This window comes from Ovis canadensis, chromosome 8 (genome assembly GCF_042477335.2).
Source record: "Ovis canadensis isolate MfBH-ARS-UI-01 breed Bighorn chromosome 8, ARS-UI_OviCan_v2, whole genome shotgun sequence".
In the NCBI taxonomy this organism is placed as follows: Eukaryota; Metazoa; Chordata; class Mammalia; order Artiodactyla; family Bovidae; genus Ovis; species Ovis canadensis.
The window spans coordinates 10,737,068-10,758,643 of record NC_091252.1 but is presented as its reverse complement, the minus strand read 5'-3'; the positions used below and the strand labels follow the sequence as shown (position 1 = coordinate 10,758,643).

Sequence of the window (21,576 nt, the reverse complement as noted above, 5' to 3'; positions counted from 1 at the left end):
CAAAACATGGTCAATCAACTGTACTTCAATTTAAATAATTTATTAAAAAAGAAAATGCATGGACAAATAAATGAGAAATGTATATTACCATATACAAATAAACCAGTAGTGAGGGTGATATACTCTGTTCTTACCAATTGCAGTGATCTGAACCCTCTCACTGCCACTCACTGTATGAGGAGGAAAGGAGAAACTCAGTGTTTTCAGGGTAGTTTGTAGCGTGCTGTCAGTCAAATCTAGCAAGATGGATTGTGAATACGATTTTTCTATTCCTTCAGCCTGTTGATAAAAAGTAACAGAATTAACATGGTCTCTATTCCTCTGTTTAGAGAAAACTATAGGCAGATAACAGAGAAGGCGATGGCACCCCACTCCAGTACTCTTGCCTGGAAAATCCCATGGACAGAGGAGCCTGGTGGGCTGCAGTCCATGGGGTCGCTAGGAGTAGGGCACCACTGAGTGACTTCACTTTCACTTTTTACTTTCATGCATTGGTAAAGGAAATGGCAACCCACTCCAATGTTCTTGCCTGGAGAATCTCAGGGACAGGGGAGCCTGGTGGGCTGCCGTCTATGGGGTCGCACAGAGTCGGACACGACTGAAGCGACTTAGCAGCAGCAGCAGCATAGGCAGATAATGAGTTAATCATCTGTTGTGTATGGTTAGATAAGTACCTACAAGGTCTTGATTCTTGGTTCAAACTCATTAATAAATGTTTACTTTCTCTTTAAATTAAAGAAGATAGTTCACAGAATGGCAATGGAAATGATAAAGGAGAAGATAAAAAGGGGATGAGAAACCCTCTGAAATAGGTCCTTTTATAATTCAAAGACAGAGATTAAACACCTTGTCCAAAGGCATCCTTGACAGAGCTGGGATGAAACCCAGGGCTGCCTCCCTCCAGAACACAAGTGCTTATCCACTATGCTGAGTTGCCTATTTGTGCATCCTGTCTTCTCCAAAAAAAACCTACAAAACCTATTCTACCTGTACTGAGGAATTCCAAAATTCAAAATCTATATATCAACGTGACACAATTTAAGAGGATTCCAATGTCACACAGAGTATAAATATAACCTGCTTTAAAATCATACTATAAATTTGAATAAGATGTTGGCAATTACCTCCAATTGCATGATATATTTTTACATTTAGATGAGAAAAACATTGGGCATTCCTGGAGGGTGGAGAAGATGTCCTACTAGGTCTTGAAAACAAATTTAACCATGAGAAAAACCATCTTCTGCTTCCTTTTCAATTATGTATTTCCATTTCATTTTAGACTTCAAGTATTTACCTTCACTAAAATCCTCTGGGTGACGGCATCAGAAGCAGCAGGTGAAACAGCTGTGACCGTGATGGGCACTTCCCCCAGACGTGTTGGCCTGACCGGGAAAAGAACGGTTGCCCCATCCTCACTGGGAACCAGAATGGTCTGTTGGTGTCCCGTGGCATTTATTTCATTCGAAGCCATTAAAATATCAAATGCATCACTTTTCTCAATGATTACCTTAACCTGAAAGAAAAAAAAAGGTCATCAAAGATTCTGTATAATAAATTGCTCCTCAGTAAAATGCTGCTTTGTGCATACATGCTAAGTCACTTCAGTCGACTCTCTGCGATCCTATGGACTGCAGCCCACCAGGCTCCTCTGTCCATGGGATTCTGCAGGCAAGAATACTGGAGTGGGTTGCCATACCCTTTTAAGTGCGGTTAAATCTGTGAGGCCCAAGACTAGAGAAAAATGAGACAGAAAGGTTCAGCCAAGAAGAGCGTGTAGAGGTAACAGGAAAAACCTAGTGCTTTCACGCTTTTTCCACCTACCTCAAGACAAGTGCGGAAATGGCCTTCCTCAAGTCTAACATTAAACTCCCACTAACATTAAATTCTCTCATTTTCTGAGAGCTGGGTTATTTCATGTCATGGTACTACCACCAGCCTGACTCAGCTGTGTCATCCTGGGACACTAGTCCCATTAGAAAAACCTGAGGCAAACAGGATGAAATGTTGTTACACTCATTGAGAATCTCTGCTAAAATTATTCCAAGAAGAGTATGACTCAGACACTAGTCCTGAAGCACATGTTGGCTGTAAACTTTCGTAGAGTACATCAAAGTTGCCAGGCTCATCAAGAAGATCATTTCTCTGGATCTTAGACTTTACTAATTGTTTTTCCCACTTATTTTCTCATCTGTTTCTCAAAATATTTCTTTTTGTTAATTTTTATTTTTACTTTATTTTACTTTACAATACTGTATTGGTTTTGGCATACATTGACATGAATCCGCCATGGGTGTACATGAGCTCCCAAACATGAACCTCCTTCCCACCTCCCACAGATGAGTAAACTGCAGTTAAGTTACTTGTCATTAAGTGGGCAAGCTGGATACCGAATCTGGGCGTTCTGACTCCAGATCTTTTGCTCTTTACACTATAAAGAGAAAATTAAAAAGTAAAACTAGAAAATAAGAACCAGCTTATTCTCTAGACATAGTGCTTAAAGAGATGATGGTAGTGAGGTTAATTACAATCCCTAGTCTGGGGGTGGGGGTGGTGTGGGAATCATTTCATTAGCACCACCATGGGCACAATACGAACAGTGGGCCTACCCCTGCCGTACAGGGAACTGATTGGCTGAGGGGACACCAGACCATGACTCAAAATCAAAGCCTTGGAAACAGAACACATTAACACAGGGAGCTCAACCCAGTGCCCTGTGATAACCTAGAGGGGTGGGATGGCGGGGGGTGGGGAGGGCCCAAGAGAGAGGGGACACATGTATACCCATGGCTGATTCATGTTGCTGTACGGCAGAAACCAACACAACATTGCAAAGCAATTATCCTCCATTTAAAAATAGATTTTAAAAAAAACATAAAATATTGTACAAATATGGGGACCGCAAGCCTAACAGCATGAGTGAGATTCCTCAAAGAAGACACCTTAGTTCCAAACCAGTCCTTGAAAGGAATAAATTCTCGCCAGTTGCAGTGGGCACTCAATGGCAGTGTGAAGTGGCAAGACATTCTCCGTGTGGGAGTACAGCAGGGGGGAAATGTGGGGAGAAAGGGCAGGAAAGAGGAAGAGATGTCAAGAAATGAAGTCGTGGGACTAAAGCAAAGAACCCGCACTAGAAATTGGGAAAACACCCAGACATGCCAGCAATATCCTCCAACATTAATAAGCTGAAGAAATGGTGGGCAAAGTACAGCTATTTTCAATATTCCAGAAATGCATACAATTTGTAGATGCCCAAACACTACATAACCCAATGCCAGCACGTTTTCTTCATTTTTTCCTGACATGTAAACGATGAACAAACCTTTTAGCACATTACCTCAGTGGCATCTTTCAAATAATTGAATATGGTTACTTCCAAAGCAAATTCTTCACCTCTGATGACAGAGTATGGAAGATTCAAAAAAATGAAAAATGGTTGGAAGGCTTGGAGCTGGAAAGAACACAATGAATACAGATTTTATTTAAGTCCAGAGCTTCACACTCTACACACTTAAATCTCACAAAACCTATGACACTTATTAGTAGCTTCACATAGAAATGTCCTCTTGCCTACCAACAGAAAATAGCAACCTATCCTAAATAAACAGGGGCATACTGCTGTGATTTATAACACAGTAATCACTATATTTTATGAAACTCCTTCTAGGAACCAGGGACTTTATACAAATTATTTCATCACACCTATGCAGGCAGGTGTTATGGTCATATTTTACAGGAAAAAAACCTGAAGCTCAGCCGCCTCTGTAACTGGTATAAGAGCACACTGCTGGAAAGTGCAAGAGCCAGAACTGGACCCCGCCGTATCTGAGGCCATAGCCAAGCTCCTCTTCCACTACTCTGCCATGCCGATTCCATCATTCTGCTTTGAAAGCCACTGCCCAAATGAAACAGCATCTGTCTTAGGCTCCTATGAAAAGTAAATGATCTTTTGCCTACTACCCTATGGACTGTAGCCCACCAGGCTCCTCTGTCCATGGAATTCTCCAGGCAAGAATACGGGAGTGGGCAGCAATTCCCTTCTCCAGATCTTCCCGACTCAGGGATCTAACTGGGGTCTCCTGGAGTGCAGGCAGATTCTTTACTGTCTGTGCTACCAGGGAAGCCCAGCATATGAACGCATACATATATGTTGGTCACCTAAACTCTGATAGTGTTGGCCAAGCTTCTCACTGGCAGCAGTGAATTCTTTCTTAGAAGTTTATTTGGAAATCTGTGGCAGTCTCAGATTGTCACAATGAGTGCTCTTGGCACTTAGCAGGGAAGGCCTGCATGCTCTGGACGGTCCCAGACAATGAAGAATTGTCCTGTGTTCCTTATGATTCTTAAATGTTCTTTCATGTAGATAAAGCACCTGGTTATAATAACCTGGACTTACAACCTAAGTACAACACATATATAAACCCAAAGCATCTATGAATAAACAACTATTTTGTAAATCAAGAGGAAACTGCCCTTTGTTTTGTAACTTTACCAAAACTTCTTCACTATTTAAAAACTTTACATCACCACAGGCAGCACCACTCAAGGTTTTCGCATTGCTAAATCAATACATGTATATCAAATTGTATTTTGCAGCTCTTGCACACAAGGTGATTCTATGTACCACATAAATATTCAAATATGTTACTAGGCCTTCTTGTGCAACTATGCCTGGCCACTTACATACTAAAAAGTATATTATTTTATTATACATTACTTTCCTTTTATTTTTCCTTGGTACTTCACTTAGGACATCTTACTGATTATTTTACTTGAATATGAAGGTATATTAAATTTTCTATGCATTTCATTTGCATAGATGGTTGAGGGACAAAACAAAATATCTGTTTTTAAAAACCAGCTTCAGATATGGCAGCGCTGAAAGCTACTGGTCTAAGACCAATCACAGTCATTATATTCCTCTTGTCAGTGACGGTTTAGGAAGTGACATGGGATATAATTTGACCAAAGAGTTGTGAAGGAATGTTTCCTAGGGGACATTCTGAGTTCTGCTCGTCTTTAAAGAGGGCATTCTCTCTCTTCTGGCCTTTGGAAGTGACTGGACTCAGTCAATAATAAACTTACTATCCAAATCTCAATACAGAGCTAGCACAGTTGACAGTTTAATACAGTTCACACTTGAAAGTGTAAAACGGATAAAAAACAAAAAGGAAACACCAAGAAATCTCCAAACTATGATCAACATCACAAGCAATCACTTTTTTAAAATCCATTGAGGAGCTGACACTCTCTTCGCTTCGTGGCATTGTACCATCTATAAGCAGCTCTTTCGTACACTACCTCCACTGGAGCAGTTGTTAGTCCAAGACCTAAATCCTCAGAGATCACAAAAGCAGTTGCAACCCAAGAAGTGATAGAATCAGGCACAGTAACTTCGAAGTCTTGGTAAATCCTGGAACTGAAGTCAAGGTAAACATAAAAGTCACAAAACCAAGAACAGACACACTTCAAAACAGGCCAACATAACCTAAACCATGTTTTGGAAGAATTTTCATGTTTTGGGAAATTTTAATTTTCCAAATAATATACATATCTAGATTTTTTTAACGATCTAAGCATAAAATAATACATTCCAAGTTCTCAAGGAACAGGTCATAATAAGGTCATAACACTGCAAACTGATCCATATTCCAATAAAAATCTTTCTATAATATTTATATCTTTAAGACAAGCATCATTTTCAAAAATTTTATATAGATAATAAATACCCTTTTCCAAATTTAACTCCCATTTGTCTCTCTCAATATGCATAAAAGTTTCCCTCTGTATTCTTGTCAATGCTGTTATTTGTTTTTGGAGGTGTGACTCGTGTCTTATTTCAAGTTCCCATAAATAGCTGACTCACAATATACGCAGATTTCATGATTTACTTGTTGAGTCATCATGCCATTGGCACAGAGTTTGTTAGCTAAACTGAATTCTGTTCAATACCCACACCTCTTCTGCCTGTGGCTCACAGGGATGTTTAATGGGGCACCACAAGGCAGAAGGAACAATCGTGAGCGCTTCCCACCCCAAGCAACAAAGGAACTCCCAGCAGTCTTCCCCCAGTGAGCACCATGCGACTTCAGGAAATTAAAATCACTCTTCTTCAGAAAAGGCCTGTCTTCTCCTTGAGGATACTCTTACCGTCACAATTCGCATGCAGCTTTATTAAACACTATGCATGTGTGTGTTCAGTTGCTCAGCCGTGTTCAACTCTCTGTGACCCCACAGACTATAGCCCACCAGGCTCCTCCCTCCAAAGGATTTTCCAGGCAAGAATAGTGGAGTGCGTTGCCATTTCCTTCTCCAATTAAATACTATATTTAGATACAATTAATATCATTCTTTAAAAACCCTTGGTCTATTTAGTTCTTTATCACACTATGTTTATACTGAAACATTAGAAAGAGGGCAAAACTTACTTAAAACTAAGACCAAACAAAATATATTCAGACAAAACTTTAATCCGTACCCCATGTTGGTGTCTAGCCAAATCCAAGTTTCTGGAAAATGCTTTCGCACACGTGGACTGCTACCCAGAGAAAAGTCATGAAGATCTACCAAGTAGCCTTCATTTTCATCCACAAACCTCTCAGCCAACTCTACGCTGTCATCTACAAGTAAGCATTGACAACTGTTAGGGGAAAGTCACAGTAGATAATGTTCATAAACCTAGTGCACAGAATTACAGCATCTCTCAGCTGACAAGGCCCTTACAGTTTATCTTCTCCAATCCTTCTCATTTGACACCCGAGACCCACAGAAGTCATGTGACTTACCCCAAGCCACATGGTCAACTATGGTAGAGCTGGGAAAAAAAGTTCTCTGGCCCTACAACCAATACCTAAAAAACTACTTGCAGTTCAGCTGCAAAAAAAATACGTTAAACCCCATTTTTAAATGTTACCTCCAATTCTGCTATTCTCTTCTTCTTAGATTCCTAGTGCTGAATGCCTTAGGCTGTACCTGCCACAAGATGCTACAAAAATCCAGCTTATTAGCTTTTTTTCTTACAAAACAGTCACACTGACACACAGATACTGGATCACCTAACTCTATTCTTTCAACTTTTCTATAAGCCTAAAACTATTTCAAAACAAAATGTTAAAAAATAAAATTTTACTGAAGAAGTTACCAAAGATTCAGAGATGAATGCAATGAGCTCCACCCACTGTCTATGGAGAAGGCAAACAAATACATGAGTGACAGTCCACTCGGGCGAAATGTCTACCATGCAGAGAACAGCTGATTTTACATAGAAACTGAATAATGCAGAGGGTGCAGCTAGGAAAAAAATCCATCTTGTGTTGTTTATTGCATTACATTTTCCTTACATCTTCAGGTAAAGAATATCCCATACAAGAAGGGTGAAAAAAAGTAAGCTAAGTACAAAGGCATGTCGAGAATATGACAGTGCTTATTAGGGAAGACTGGCATAAACAGAAGAGAAAGAATGCCTGCGTCCAGATTTTAAAATATCAGTTATCCCATGCTGAAGGATTTGGGCTTAATCCTTTAAGCAGTGATGATCTACTGAAGGTTTTAAAATAAATTAGAAACGTGATCTATTCCATGTTTTATAATGGAAACTCTGGTCTCAGTGAGAACAGTGGTTTAGAGATGGGGGAATGGATGTAGGAGAAGCAGAAGGTTCTCGCACTGCCCAGGAGCTGGCACCCAGCAGAGGAGAGGAAGGACAGCCTTGAGACAACTCTGCTTGGCCTCCCAGTTAGATGAGCTCTGTGCATCCCCACCGCACTCTCCCGCCCCATCACACCCCTCAGCACACTCTTCTACCTGTGTGTTGGTTTGCCCTACTAGACCAAGCTTGAACTTCCATTGCCTCCTACATGCCAGGCAAATATGAGTATCATCTACTGATAATAGGTAATTGCAGATTTCTGAGTACCAAACAAGTGCAAGGCACTTTGCATGCTTCTGGATTTAAACTCCTAACAGCCCTGTAATAGAGGCAATATTACTACTGCTTATAATTCAAGGAGAAACCTGAGGTTTAGGGAGCTTAATGAATTTCCTCAGAGTCATAAAGCCAGGGTTGAAAGTCAGAAGTATTTCTCGGTAAACTCCTTTCTTAGTCACTGTGCTGTTCTGCATCTGGCAGAGAGGAAAGAAGGCTGAGTTTTGGGTTTCTGATGTGAACATGCGGGTAGATGATGATTTCATTAACAGATATATGGAATTGTATCAACTCAAGGGCTCATATATCAGTCAGATCATATTAGGGAAGAGCAATGGTTTGTGACACCTAGAATTTAAGGTATTTGTGGGGCATCAGGGTGCAGACTCAGGAGGGGTAAGATAAACAATCAAGTTGTTCCAGAGTTGAATTTAATGGGGAAGATGTCATGGAAGGACCAGGGATTAGGGAAGAATTCTACCAAACCGACTGACCACGTGGTCCAGGTTGTTGCTGTTGTGTTGTTGTTTAGTCATGTTCCAGCTCTTTGGCAACCCCGTGGACCGTAGCCCACCAGGCTCCTCTCTCCATGGGATTTCCCAGGCCAGAATACTGGAATGGGCTGCCACTTCCTTCTCCAGGGTATCTTCCCTATCCAGGGATCAGACCTGCATCTCCTGCATTGGCAGGCAGTTTCTTTACCACTGAGCCACCTGGGAAGCCCATGGTCCAGGTACTAGGGGCAAATATGGGCAGAAGGAGTCAGTGACCAAAAATAACCAGGAGGGGTCAAAACCAAAGAAGACACTTAACAGAATTAGGGGAGTGAAGGCACATGCAAAGTAGGAGGACAGGCATTTGAAATGTTAGGGGTAGATCTACGGTAGGTGGTGACGTGACCTTATGACTACTGTTGCCATGGTGATAGTCACGTGACAGTGCACAGTAGACGGGCCACCCACACATTCAAATCCCCCAAGAAGACAAAGCAGTCAGACTCTGACTCTTCTGTGAGAGTCATTAACATAGAGAGAGGGAAAGGGAAAGCAGGTGACTGAATGTTGATTAGAGGATATGTGATTGAAATTTTTGAGTTTCAAATGATAAGGGGCTTTTAACTGAGGACTGCTGAACAGTGGTCTTGAAGTAGTCAAGAAAATACTGAACTCTATACACCTACTGGGGGTAGGGGGCTTCCCTGGTGGCTCAGTGGTAAAGAATTTGCCTGCCAATGCAGGAGATGGATGTGGGTTCGATCCCTGGGTCAGGAAGATCCCCTGGAGAAGGAAATGGCAACCCATTCCAGTCTTCTTGCCTGGGAAATTCCATGCACACAAGAGCCTGGCAGGCTACAGTCCATAGGGTCCCAAAAAGAGTCAGACATGCCTTAGCAACTAAACAACAACATGCACCTTCAGATCATGAACCAGAAGAGAGGCAGAAAAATTAATGTCAATTACCTGAAGTTTTCCAGGAACATAATATACCAGTAAAAGTATCAGGTTTCTTCTGTTACAGTGAAAACGTAGAAGGTTCTCAGAAAAGGTAAGGATTACAACGAGTGTTACTAACAATAGAATGAGTATGATAGTGAGCACCAGGATTTGATAAGTAAACATAAACAAAGATGGGCAAAAGCTGAGACCAACAGAGAAAGCATGCATAATCAGATTGGCTGGAAGGCTGCCTAGGATAAATGATTATATGAAGAAAGCTAAAAGTGCCATGTGTCTTTAATATACACAGAGATCATAATGACTTCATAAAATCTTTAAGACTATAAAATTGTTCTTAAAACTTCAGGACAGAGGCTCAGGTGTCCTACGGTGTCAAGAACCAACCCCAAAACGGAGAGTCTGGAGTTTAGTAGGGGAACATGGGGTAGAAAGTCATGGATAGCAACTATGATAGTTCTGTAGTCTTTCAAGATGATTTTGTATCATTTTACCTGAAAGAAGTGAGAACAGCCTCCAGAATTAATCATTCTCATTTATACATTTCCTTCAGTCAAAATATTTTATGGGGACCTCCCTGGTGGTCCAGTGGCTAAGAATCCACCTTGCTATGCAGGGGACAAGAGTTCGATCCCTGGTCCAGGAACTAAGATCCCACATGCTTTGAAGCAACTACCAAGTTGCTACCCCCACATCACAACTACCGAGTCTACGCGCCACAACTAGAGAGTTCTTGCACCACACAAATGACCCCACATGTCGTGACGAAGACCCCACGTAGCGCAACTAAGACCCGACACAGTCTCATCAATCAGCTAATTTTTTAGAAGAAGTTAAAATGAACAATTCAAGTAAAACACTTTATGAATTTTTCTTAAAGCACATCCTTTAATTAGTTGGGTGGTCAACTCTACTTAGCAATCCAGGGAACGGGGATGTGCGATGTGATCCTGCCTGGGAAGAATGCAGACTGAGGAGACGTGTGTGTGTGTGTGTGTGTGTGTGTGTGTGTGTGAGAGAGAGAGAGAGAGAGAGTGTGTGTGAGTGTGTGTGTATGTGTGTGAGTGTGTGTGTGTGTGTGTGTGGACTGCATACTTCGTGGTATCTGGGCTATTTTCTAGGTGAACAATAAAAAGCTACAGAACAGAAATGTTTCAAAAATATGTTGCCTCCGTTTGACTAATTCCAAAGTAACATCACAGTTTACAACACAAACTGGAGGCATAAGATCTTTCAATATGTCCAGAAATATAGCCATGTCAAAAAGTTACAGAGAGAAAATGGAAAGTAATCATTAGAAAGATCTATACAGGAGCTGAAGACCACTCCATGTCATGGCCCAGATGTACTTCCAAATACATTAAACTCCAAACACTATAGGATAAGAGAACAGAAAATGAAAATTACAATATCCATCCTCAACCAGAATGCATTCATACTTACATAAGTAACTATAAATACCTGAGATGAAAGACTTAATGACTTAAAAAGCACTTTGCCAGATTCACTTACAAACACCATCAATGTAGTCCTTCACAAGGTTTGCATCCGTCAGTACCCAGAGGCCACACTCCTAGAAAGAACCATTTTAAACTCCTTTTAAAATAAAAGTCTAAGTGCCCTCTAAATCACCAGCTGCCTCCACCCCTAATTCACTCCTGCTGTTTTGGTTTTGTGTCGCATGTGAGAATATCTCCCTTTGCTTTTTTAACTCTTGCTCGTTTTTGAGAATTTAAATACAGACGTGAGGATACAGCCTCTCACAACGAGACACACAGACACACACACAAGCACACAAACACACACTCTCACATGCAGAAAGAGCTATTTCAAAGTCAAGGAAAGTGATATAAAAGAAAGAAATTACTTGTTTAATGGTAATTCCATTATTTCTCTAATGATGAATTTACTCATTTGCTTCTAAGACTACAAGGATGACCATCTTTCAATTTCAAATCACACTTATATAACACACTGTACTTCAGCAACACATTTAAGAGGTTAGCATTTCATAATTCAGATCATTAATTCTGAAATCAGTTTTACAGCAGTAAATATTTTAATATCTTTTCAAATTATATAGCAAACTAAACATACCTGAAAGACTGCAAAAGAATTCATGAACATGCCTAAATAATATCCTGTGTTATAAAGTTCCAATTCATGGACCACCTAAGAAGACAAAGCACATAGAATGAAAGCGCTCATGTCAGTGTGCTCCGCCCTCTCAACGTTTCTGACGTGCGCCGTGAATGACAGACAGGTACACATGCCTATCAAACGTGCCACATCAAACAGACCACATGCGTATCACATTTGAAAATGACACAAGAGGGGGAATAATGAATATGTCAATGCCATGTTCATAATTCAAAAATACACTTCTTCTTTACACTTATTTTTATTCTGTTCAATAATCAAGAGTTCCTAAGAAGTATGGGCTTGTTGACAAAGCCAACACGTAGAGATCAGCATTTAAAATGACTCACACTTTTGACAAAGATAAATAGGGTCAATGCGATGGTTAACAAAGACCTTAAAAAATATCAGTTAAGAATGTGAGTCAGTTCTGGTGAGGTGGATGAACCTAGAGCCAGTTATACAGAGTGAAGTTAAGTCAGAAAGAAAAAAATGTATTAATGTGTATTTATGAAATCTAGAAAAATGCTACTGATGAACCCGTTTGCAGAGCAGGAATAGAGATGCAGACACAGAAAACAGATTTGTAGACACAGTGGGAAAAGGTGAGCGTGAGATAAATTCAAAGAGTAGCTTTGAAACATATACATAACCATGTTAAAACAGATGGCTAACGGAAGTTGCTGTATAACACAGGGAGCTTAACCAAGTGCTCTGTGATGACCTAGAGGGGTGGACGGGGGCATGCGGTGGGAGGGAGGTTCAAGAGGGAGGGAGCACACGTGCACTTATGGCTGATTCACGTTGTTGCACAGCAGAAACCAACACAACGTTGTAGAACAATTATCCTTCAACTAAAGCAAATTTAAAAACGTTTTGCTAAGTGAAATAAAGCAGACACAAAAGGACAAATATTTCAAGATTCCACTCGTGAAATATCTAGAATAAGCAAATTCATAAGATCAGAATTTGCCTAGAGGTTACCCGTGTCGTAAAGGGAAGGAAGTAATGAAGAGTTATTGCTTCATGCTCACAGAGTCTCTATTTAGCACGATGAAAATCTTGGAAATAAACAGTGATGATGGTTGTACAATATTGTTAATAATTAATGCCACTGAACAATACTTTTAAAAATGGTTAAAATGGAAAATTTCATGTTATATATATTTTACTATGGTAAAAAAAAAAGTTAGGATATTATAACCTTTTAGTTAGTATTTTGATACATTCACCTCAATTATATTAGCACTAAGATTGGGAAGTTAAGACAGGAAAAGGAATTATGGAAGATTCTAAGTTTAAAAACATATCAAGTTTAACATTAAACACCCAAACCACTGCTTCTGCCTTACTAACAAGAGCATTGCCACACCCATGGTAAGGAAACATGATGCTAGAATAGGCATCAAGAAGAAAGCAACAGAATGAGAAAACAGAAAATTCCAAAATATCTCAACAAGCTGGCCAATACAGTTTGCCCAACTATAGACAATGAAGCCAGAGCCAGACAGGATGGAGAGGAAAGTTTTTCGTTCCATAACTCAAACTCTGCACAGAAGACCTATATGTGCAATGCAGGTGTCAATCAATGGAATTTTCTAGGAAGAAGCATCTCTTGCACGAGGAAGAGAGATGCTCTTTTTCTCACCGGTTCAGTGAGAAGGCTGCAGCAAGGGAAGTCTGCTATCTGCAGATTAGTCCTGGAAGACCTAAGACACTTAAATTATTCCAAGGCATTCGCAAGTCTCTGGACAGCATATATAAATTTAACAAAAATGAAAGAAAGGAAAATGGTCCATTATCATAGGCTCCTGACTCCTTCCTCTAGAGCCAACACTAGAGAGATATGAAAACCAAGCAAGAAACTTATATGAGTAGAACAAGAAAACCCTCAGAAGAGCAAAGGGTATCTCCAGTTGGGGTGTTGGAGGAAGGAGATGGCAGAAAGCTGATACACGCAGCAGGCTGGAAGAGGCTTTTAAATGCCACCTGTGCGTCTCTTCAGGAGGTAGCCTTAGGACAATCATTCCTGGCAATTCACTGCCAAAACCAGCAGGCAGCAGGCAGGCAGTCCGCTAATGATGCCAGGATAATAATGGCCAGGATAATACCAAGTCAGCACCTCTGCCCTTCCGGTGTGAAAGAGCCAGGAAACATTTAGACAGACCCCTGGCCTTCAAGCATTCAGTTTTCCTCCCCTCCTCCTCCCACCCCTCCGAGCTGCTGGGTCATCAGCTCAGGAGACTACCTCTTCCTGGGCTGCGTTTCCCGAGGAGCTTAAAAATGAACCGTCAGTGGGAGGGGGCGGCACACAGGGAGAATCAAGCGTAGTTCTCGTCCCTGAAGCTCAGCCCGTCCCCTCTCTTTAAACTGACAAGAGTTCCATGGGTGGGAGCCTGGTGTTCAGCTTCCCCAATAGACAGAACAGCTGCCAAATCAACTAGATATCCAACTAGATATGCAAACTATATCCAACAAGTATAGTTTCCATAAAAGACATCCAACTGGACCACATACAGCATGTGAGCTGAATACTGAAAAGTCAGCTCAAGAATTTAAAATAAACACAGTAAATACAGACAAGAGAAAATATTAGCAATATAAAACAAGGAAAAAAACAAGTGAAAATAATAATTAACAATATAATAGCTGATATAAAAGTAGGATATCTACCAACTGAAAGAGTCAACTGAGGAACTCACCCAAAGAAATACAGACAAGACAGATGAAAAAGACCAAAAAAGCATAAGAAATATGGAGGGAAAAAAGTAGAAGTGCTAATATCTGCCAATCTCTGAAAAGGAGAAGAAGTGGACAGAAGAGGAACTATAGGAAGAAATAATTTCCAGAACAAAAAAATTAAGGGACAGCATAGACTGAACAGGCAATTCATTATGACAAAGAACTAAAATTCTATACAACAGCAACATGATCTGGCCAGGGCTGGGGAAGGAGATGGGGACAGGGAGAGACAAAAAGGATGTGTAAGAATATGAGGGCACACCAAAATGCTTGACTTGTCAGATAAAGACATAAAAGAAAATCAATAAGGATAAAAAAATATGAGCATAATTCATGAGATAAGGACATATATCCTGGGAACAAAAATAGAATGTGCAACTTCCAAAACCATGGAAAGAAGAATGAAAAGAAACGAAAAGGAAGTAGTCTAAATTATCAAATAAAAAAGCAGAAATAAGTCCTAATTAGAACAAGGACTAATTTGCAAATGGGTTAAAAAAGTTTATTAAGATACTGTCAGATTAGATTTTTTTAAAAAAAGCAAAATACAATAATATACTGTCTACAAGATATACTTAAAACCTTACAGAAGGTTGAAAATTGAAAGATAGAAAAACATACTAGTCAAGTGTGAAACAAAAGAAAGCTGGGATAGCAATCTTACATATGACAGGATTTAATGTAAATGCACAGTGAGACATAGAGACAGAGACTCAGGGAGAGCACATGTCTGTGTGTTTCTGTGTGTCCACATATATATGGAAGAAAAAATGAAATAATGTATTTATTAAGCTATTTAGCAAGTTGTAAAATGAAAGATACTATCATCAGTTAAATCAAGTGCAAAATGCTATAGATTTTTTAGAATAAATGAATTTAAGTAAAGTCAAGAGAAAAAAAGTGACTGATGGGTTTTAAAGGTGTTTTTACTTTTAAAGACACAATGGAGTATTACTCAGCCATTAAAAAGAATACATTTGAATCAGTTCTAATGAGGTGGATGAAACTGGAGCCGATTATACAGAGTGAAGTAAGCCAGAAAGAAAAACACCAATACAGTATACTAACACATATATATGGAATTTAGAGAGAGGGTAACGATAACCCTGTATGCAAGACAGCAAAAGAGACACAGATGTAGAGAACAGTCTTTTGGACTCTGTAGGAGAGGGAGAAGGTGGGATGATTTGGGAGAATGGCATTGAAACATGTATAATATCATATAAGAAATGAATCACCAGTCTAGGTTTGATGCAGGATACAGGATGCTTGGGGCTGGTGCACTGGGATGACCCAGAGAGATGGTATGGGGAGGGAGGTGGGAGGGGGGTTCAGGATTGGGAACACGTGCACACCCATGGCAGATTCATGTTGATATATGGCAAAACCAATATAGTATTGTAAAGTAAAATTAAGTTTAAAAAAATTTTAACAAAAAAAAAAAAATTTTTAAAAATGAGAAAAATTTGCTGGATAGGCTGAAGAAAAATACATAATTTTTCTCAAATGGACTGATTTACAACAATATGTCCAAACTAGCCTATACACATATATCTTTCTTCCTGAAGTGCTGTTAATTGCTGTAGTTAATCAATCAATGGATATAGTTCATGCAGTCTACATTTCTACTGCCAAGGATATACAAAGGACTTACAAATAAAAATTACATGACTGATGAATAGGGGATTAGCTGATGTAACACTAGATGTTCATATATTTCTTGACTTGTACGTTTTCTGAAGATTAACATGATTTCACTCCCTCAACACACTATAAATTCCTGATTCAGTGAGGACTGTAATTATTTATAACCATCATGTATAACCAAAATAGAAAGTATTTTACGATTACCTAAAGCTCTCTCCAGTGTCATTCATAAATGTGCAAGTCCAATTCCTAGTACTTTCTCAAGTGTCTTCAGTTAAAATATAGTTTGAAAATGAGGGGAAACTTTAGGTGACAATTTTCATGTAAGACGGCAAAGACAGTTGACCACAATAGACTCTTTCCAACATGACAATTGGAATGCAGATCCCTTTCATTCAGAAGCTTTACTATTACTGACTTATACTTGAAAAATGAAATTTCCTTTAAAACTTGGAAGTAACACAGTAAAGTTTCTTTTTTTTTCTCTTTCAATGTGTATTTTTGTAATGAAAAAAATGGCTAAACTCACATTTTCCATTGTAATATCATTTGAGACATTCATCAGATTCACACTCTTGTCGACAGCTACAATACCAACTATTGAGTCTGGCCGTGTCACAGAGATCCTGAGAGAGACTTTCTCAGATGGTTCAGCCTTGGCTTTACTCCAAAACAGCTGTATCTAAAAAAAGTGAAAAAGCAGTATTGATATAATACACTTTTTTAAAGCACTTCATGTCTTATCAATAGCAGATCAATGACAAAATCTAGCGAAGTCTACACTTGTGTTGGCTCAGGGACATTCCAAAACCATACACAAGTCTTCTCCAGGGAAAGGAGTGAAAACAAACTTTACTTCCACAGTGTTCTCAAGTCATGGAACCTCTCACTGGGGTACATATCAAAGGTTTCCTTCACTTCTCTACCCTTCTTCTTCCCTCTCTCCATCTCCCACCCCACAGCTGCTAGCCGGTACTGAAGAGCAGACAGTGTCTGCCATACGTGGGGAGGGTCCGCATCCATGAGCGAGTTCAGAACGTGCCTGCACGTTGGCCACCTGGACTCAGAAGTGAGCGCCTGCAAGTAAGAGCCCCTGGGGACACACAGAACTGCCTGCGCTGGGCGGGGGTGCCTTTCCCCAGGAGGAGGCCCTCAGACCAACACCAGTCAGGCCTGCTGCTCTGTGCCTCGATGGCTGCCTCAGCTTGCTGTCATTAACCCTCAGCAAAGCACAGTCCTACTGGTACTTCTTAAAGAGCACCAATCCTCTCACCCAGCGCTGGACCTCACGGCTTTGTCAGAAGGCTTCTTCCTCCTGGGAATGATCATCTTGCAGATCTACTCCAACAATCCCATGCCCCAGTGGCTGTACCACCTGATTAAGATGGCCTTAATGAACCCCTCAGCTTACCTGAGCATTAGACAGGGTTCTACCTGACATTAACCACCTGCTTTCCCTTTCCTTAGAATTTCTGCAATTGTAAATGTATTCTCTGCTCCTTTGAGATATAAACCTTTTCCCAGCTTCCTGCTAGTTTTACCAGCAGAAATGTCTTTCTCAAAGATCTGGGATTCATCCTTTTGAAGTGTTATCATTCAGTCACTCAGTCATGTCCGACCCTTTGCAAGCCCATGGACTGCAGCACTCCAGGCTTCCCTGTCCTACACAATCTCCCTGAGTTTACTCAAACTCATGCCCATTGAGTCAGTGATGCCATCCAACCATTTCATCCTCTGTTTTCCTCTTCTCCTCCTGCCTTCAATCCTTCCCAGCATCATGATCTTTTCCAATAAGTTAGCTCTTTGCATCAAGTGGTCAAAGTATTGGAGCTTCAGCTTCAGCATCAGTCCTTCCAATGAATATTCAGGGTTGATTTCCCTTAGGATTGGCTGGTTTGATCTCCTTGCAGTGCAAGGGACTTTCAAGAGTCTTCTCCAACACCACAGTTTGAAAGCATAAATCCTTTGGTGCTCAGAATTTTTTATGGTCCAACTCTCACATCCATTGGACCATGTATCAACTTCCCAGGTGGCTCAGACAGTAAAGAATCCACCTGCAATGCGGGAGACCTGGGTTTGATGCCTCAGTTGGGAAGATTCCCTGAAAGACATGGCAACCCAATCTAGTATTCTTGCCTGGAGAATCCCATGGACAGAGGAGCCTGGTGGGCTACAGTCCATGGGGTCACAAAGAGTCAGACACAACTAAGCAACTAACACTCTCACATCTATACATGACTACTGGGAAAACCATAACTTTTACACTAAATGGACCTTTATTAGCAAAGAAATGTCTCTGCTTTTTAATATGCTACTGAGGTTTGTCATAGCTTTTCTTCCAGTGAACAAGCGTCTTTAAATCTCATGGCTGCAGTCACCATCTGCAGTGATTTTGGAGCCCAAGAAAATCAGTCTGTTGCTGTTTCCATTGTTTCCCCATCTATTTGCCATGAAGTGATGGGACTGGTTGCCATGATCTTAGTTTTCTGAATACTGAGTTTTAAGCCAGCTTTTTTCACTTTGAAGTGTTAATCATCAAGAAAGAGCCTTGATTGATTTCCCACTCTCTGTGGGTGAATAGGAGCCTAACTTACAAACACAGATGGCCTGCTCATATTGACCAATCCCTCCCCGAGTGTCCTCCAGTACTTTTTCACTAACTCACCCCAGTATTTAAAAACCTCCCTGCCTTCTGTTTCAGTGGAGTTGAGTTCAGGCTCTCTCCCCTATTGCAATGGTCTTAAATGAAGTCTTCCTTGCCTGTTTAACAATCTTTTTTTGACATGCCTCTTGAGCCACTGGGTCAGGTTTACTCTTCTCCCCTCACACCTTCAGTTCAGTTCAGTTCAGTTGCTCAGTCGTGTCCGACTCTTTGTGACTCCATGAATCGCAGCATGCCAGGCCTCCCTGTCCATCACCATCTCCCAGAGTTCACTCAGGGAGATGGTGCCATCCAGCCATCTCATCCTGGGTCGTCCCCTTCTCCTCTTGCCCCCAATCTCTCCCAGCATCAGAGTCTTTTCCAATGAGTCAACTCGTTGTGTGAGGTGTCCAAAGTATTGGAGCTTCAGCTTTATCATCATTCCTTCCAAAGAAATCCCAGGGTTGATCTCCTTCAGAATGGACTGGTTGGATCTCCTTGCAGTCCAAGGGACCCTCAAGAGTCTTCTCCAGCACCATAAATAAGGTGAAAGGGGAACTTATAATATGCAAACTTTGCACTTCTCACTCTTTACTCTGCACCTCAGTGGCTCCATAGCTCCAAACTGCACTTCTGTGCAGACAGTTTCTAAAACTACATCTCTTGCCCCCTACATCCCACTCATTTATTCCACAGTCATTACTGAACACCCACAAGGATTCATTAATTTTCGTGTGTTTAAACATATTTTATTTCCAAATATATCATTTCTTTTGGAGTAAATATGGTAAACATTATCATATAAAAATTGAAGAATTGTCTTTGCAAAGATAGTTTGATTTCAGTATAAAATGGGCAGCTTAATATCTAAGAAGTTTCTTGGAAGTATGCTATTTATATACTCTGTCTCCTCAAAGCTTCTTACACAGTAACATTTTTTAGAATCTGCTCTCACCTTCAGAGATGCATGCCTCCAAGTTTAAGTCTTACTCCTACTTTAAAATTTGCCTTTCTCAGATTAATGGAGTCACTTGAAGTCTAAAATTGTGCTCTGAAACTAACAGAATACCACACGGTTTTTTTAAATTCTTTTCATAAGACAGAAAATAAGTTTGTTTTATATTTTGACAATAAAAATTAGAGTCAATAGTTCTCAATAAAAAAGGCATGGATCACGACTTCTACTTCTCAAAATTTTTTAAAAATTAAGGGAGAAGATGCTACCAGAAAAAGTGTACTCTACAAATCATTACTTTAAAATAATGATTATTTAAATATGCATAAGATAACTGAACTCCATCTGTCAATCTTACAATTAGGTTACTTCTCAGAGTTGGGGCCCAGGGGGGTTTCCAACACGCTTATTGCAAATTTGTCCTGGGTTAGTCTCCAGGCTGGTGAAATGGATAAACCAAAGCCCAGCTCTGCTTCCCCACAATACTGCAGACGGCCACACTCCCTCCTGAAGCCCTCACTTCACTGCCACACCAGTATGAACACCACACAACTGTGAGGGCCACACAACTCTGTGCCAGAGCAATATTGACTCCACCATTTGGAAAATTCTGAGAGGGCTTCATGGATTTGAATTAAAGTCTTAAAGCCAAGAATAATAATATACACAGAAGACCCACGTTGTCCAATCATTCCACATGTGAAAATAGATATATAGTAATTAAACATGAAGAGTTTTATCCATAGTTCTAGAAAAAAATATAAATTTCTAACCAATTGTTTTAATGATCCTTTTCCAAAGAAATATTACATTTTTCAGACTTTATGAATATGAAGTTTTGTTTTTAAACATTATTATCTTAAATCTTACCTTATTTTTAAAAACGAGCTGAACAGGAATTTTCAAAACATCGTTTATAATTTCCCCATCATCTTCAATATAATACACAATGATACAGGCTTTGGGGGCCCAAGAATTTTCTGGTATTAAAGAAAAGGTTGTTGAATTTTGCTTGCCTACAGCCACCAACTGTCCCCTGGACACTACCTGAAAAGAAGAGTACACGAGTTTCATTTTATGCTAAAGATAATGAGAATCTCAATATCAGCTATGTTTTCATAATTTTAAGCATACATACAAATTCTCGACTTAAGCCAATGTCAAGTTCTTTTTGAATACACACACCACAAATAAACTTTCCTGACTAACGCAGGGAGTATAAGCTGGTCATTAGAAAAGGATAAGATAAAGTAACCATAATTGAGGCAACAGCAACTTGACAGACAAGAATCTATTCCTGAGTTTAAGGAATGCAGAGCACCACTGAGAGAGCTGGATTAGCAAAATTACAAGGCTATGAGGAGCAATTTTTACTTGTTTTTTTCCTTACATTTTATAATTTTCTATAATGAACACAGGGCTTCCTGGTGGCTCAGACAGTAAAGAATCTACTTGCAATGCAGGAGACCCAGGTTCAATCCCTGGGTCAGGAAGATCCCCTGGAGGAGGGAATGGCTACCCACTCCAGTATTCTTACCTGGAGAATTCCATGAACAAAGGAGCCTGGCTCTGGGGTACAGTCCATGGGGTCACAAAGAGTCAGACATGAGTGAGCAACTAACACTCACACACATAATGAACATATATGGCTTACCTCATAAAAAATATAAATTTTTAACATAATGCAAGGTGGTATCATTATTCATCTTAAGTTGGAAACACAAATAGAGGTAAAGAAAGAAAAAAGATAGTTTGATTTCAGTATAAAATGGGCAGCTTAAAAAGGAATAAGACTGATTTACAGCAACACAGAGACACCCAGCATGATAAGAGAAATAAGTCAAAAAGAGAAAGACAAGAACCACACGATAAGTGAAATAAGTCAAAAGAAACCATGTGATCTCTCTTCTAGGTGGAATTCAAAATATGACACAAAAGACTACCCTGCTGGTCCAGAGTGAAGAATCTGCCTTCTGATGCAAGGGATGCAGGTTTGATCCCTGGTCTGGGAAGATTCCACATGCCAAGAAGCAACTAGGCCTGAGCTGCAGCTACTGAGCCCACGCGCCTCGAG

At 40.1% G+C, this 21,576-nt stretch overlaps 1 protein-coding gene across 2 annotated transcripts in view; it reads right to left on the bottom strand.

The window, feature by feature from the left end:
* CD109 (CD109 molecule) overlaps positions 1–21,576 on the bottom strand; it is a 133,617-nt gene that overhangs the window by 35,357 nt on the left and 76,684 nt on the right. For both annotated transcript variants that reach the window (XM_069598016.1, XM_069598017.1), the window contains exons 14-22: positions 20,373–20,549; positions 16,436–16,588; positions 11,476–11,550; positions 10,891–10,951; positions 6,479–6,620; positions 5,302–5,419; positions 3,338–3,451; positions 1,298–1,516; positions 135–279 (exon numbers count right to left, since the gene is read on the bottom strand). In XM_069598016.1, the coding sequence (XP_069454117.1) occupies positions 135–279; positions 1,298–1,516; positions 3,338–3,451; positions 5,302–5,419; positions 6,479–6,620; positions 10,891–10,951; positions 11,476–11,550; positions 16,436–16,588; positions 20,373–20,549 (1,204 nt within the window). The remainder of the gene's footprint in view (positions 1–134; positions 280–1,297; positions 1,517–3,337; positions 3,452–5,301; positions 5,420–6,478; positions 6,621–10,890; positions 10,952–11,475; positions 11,551–16,435; positions 16,589–20,372; positions 20,550–21,576) is intronic.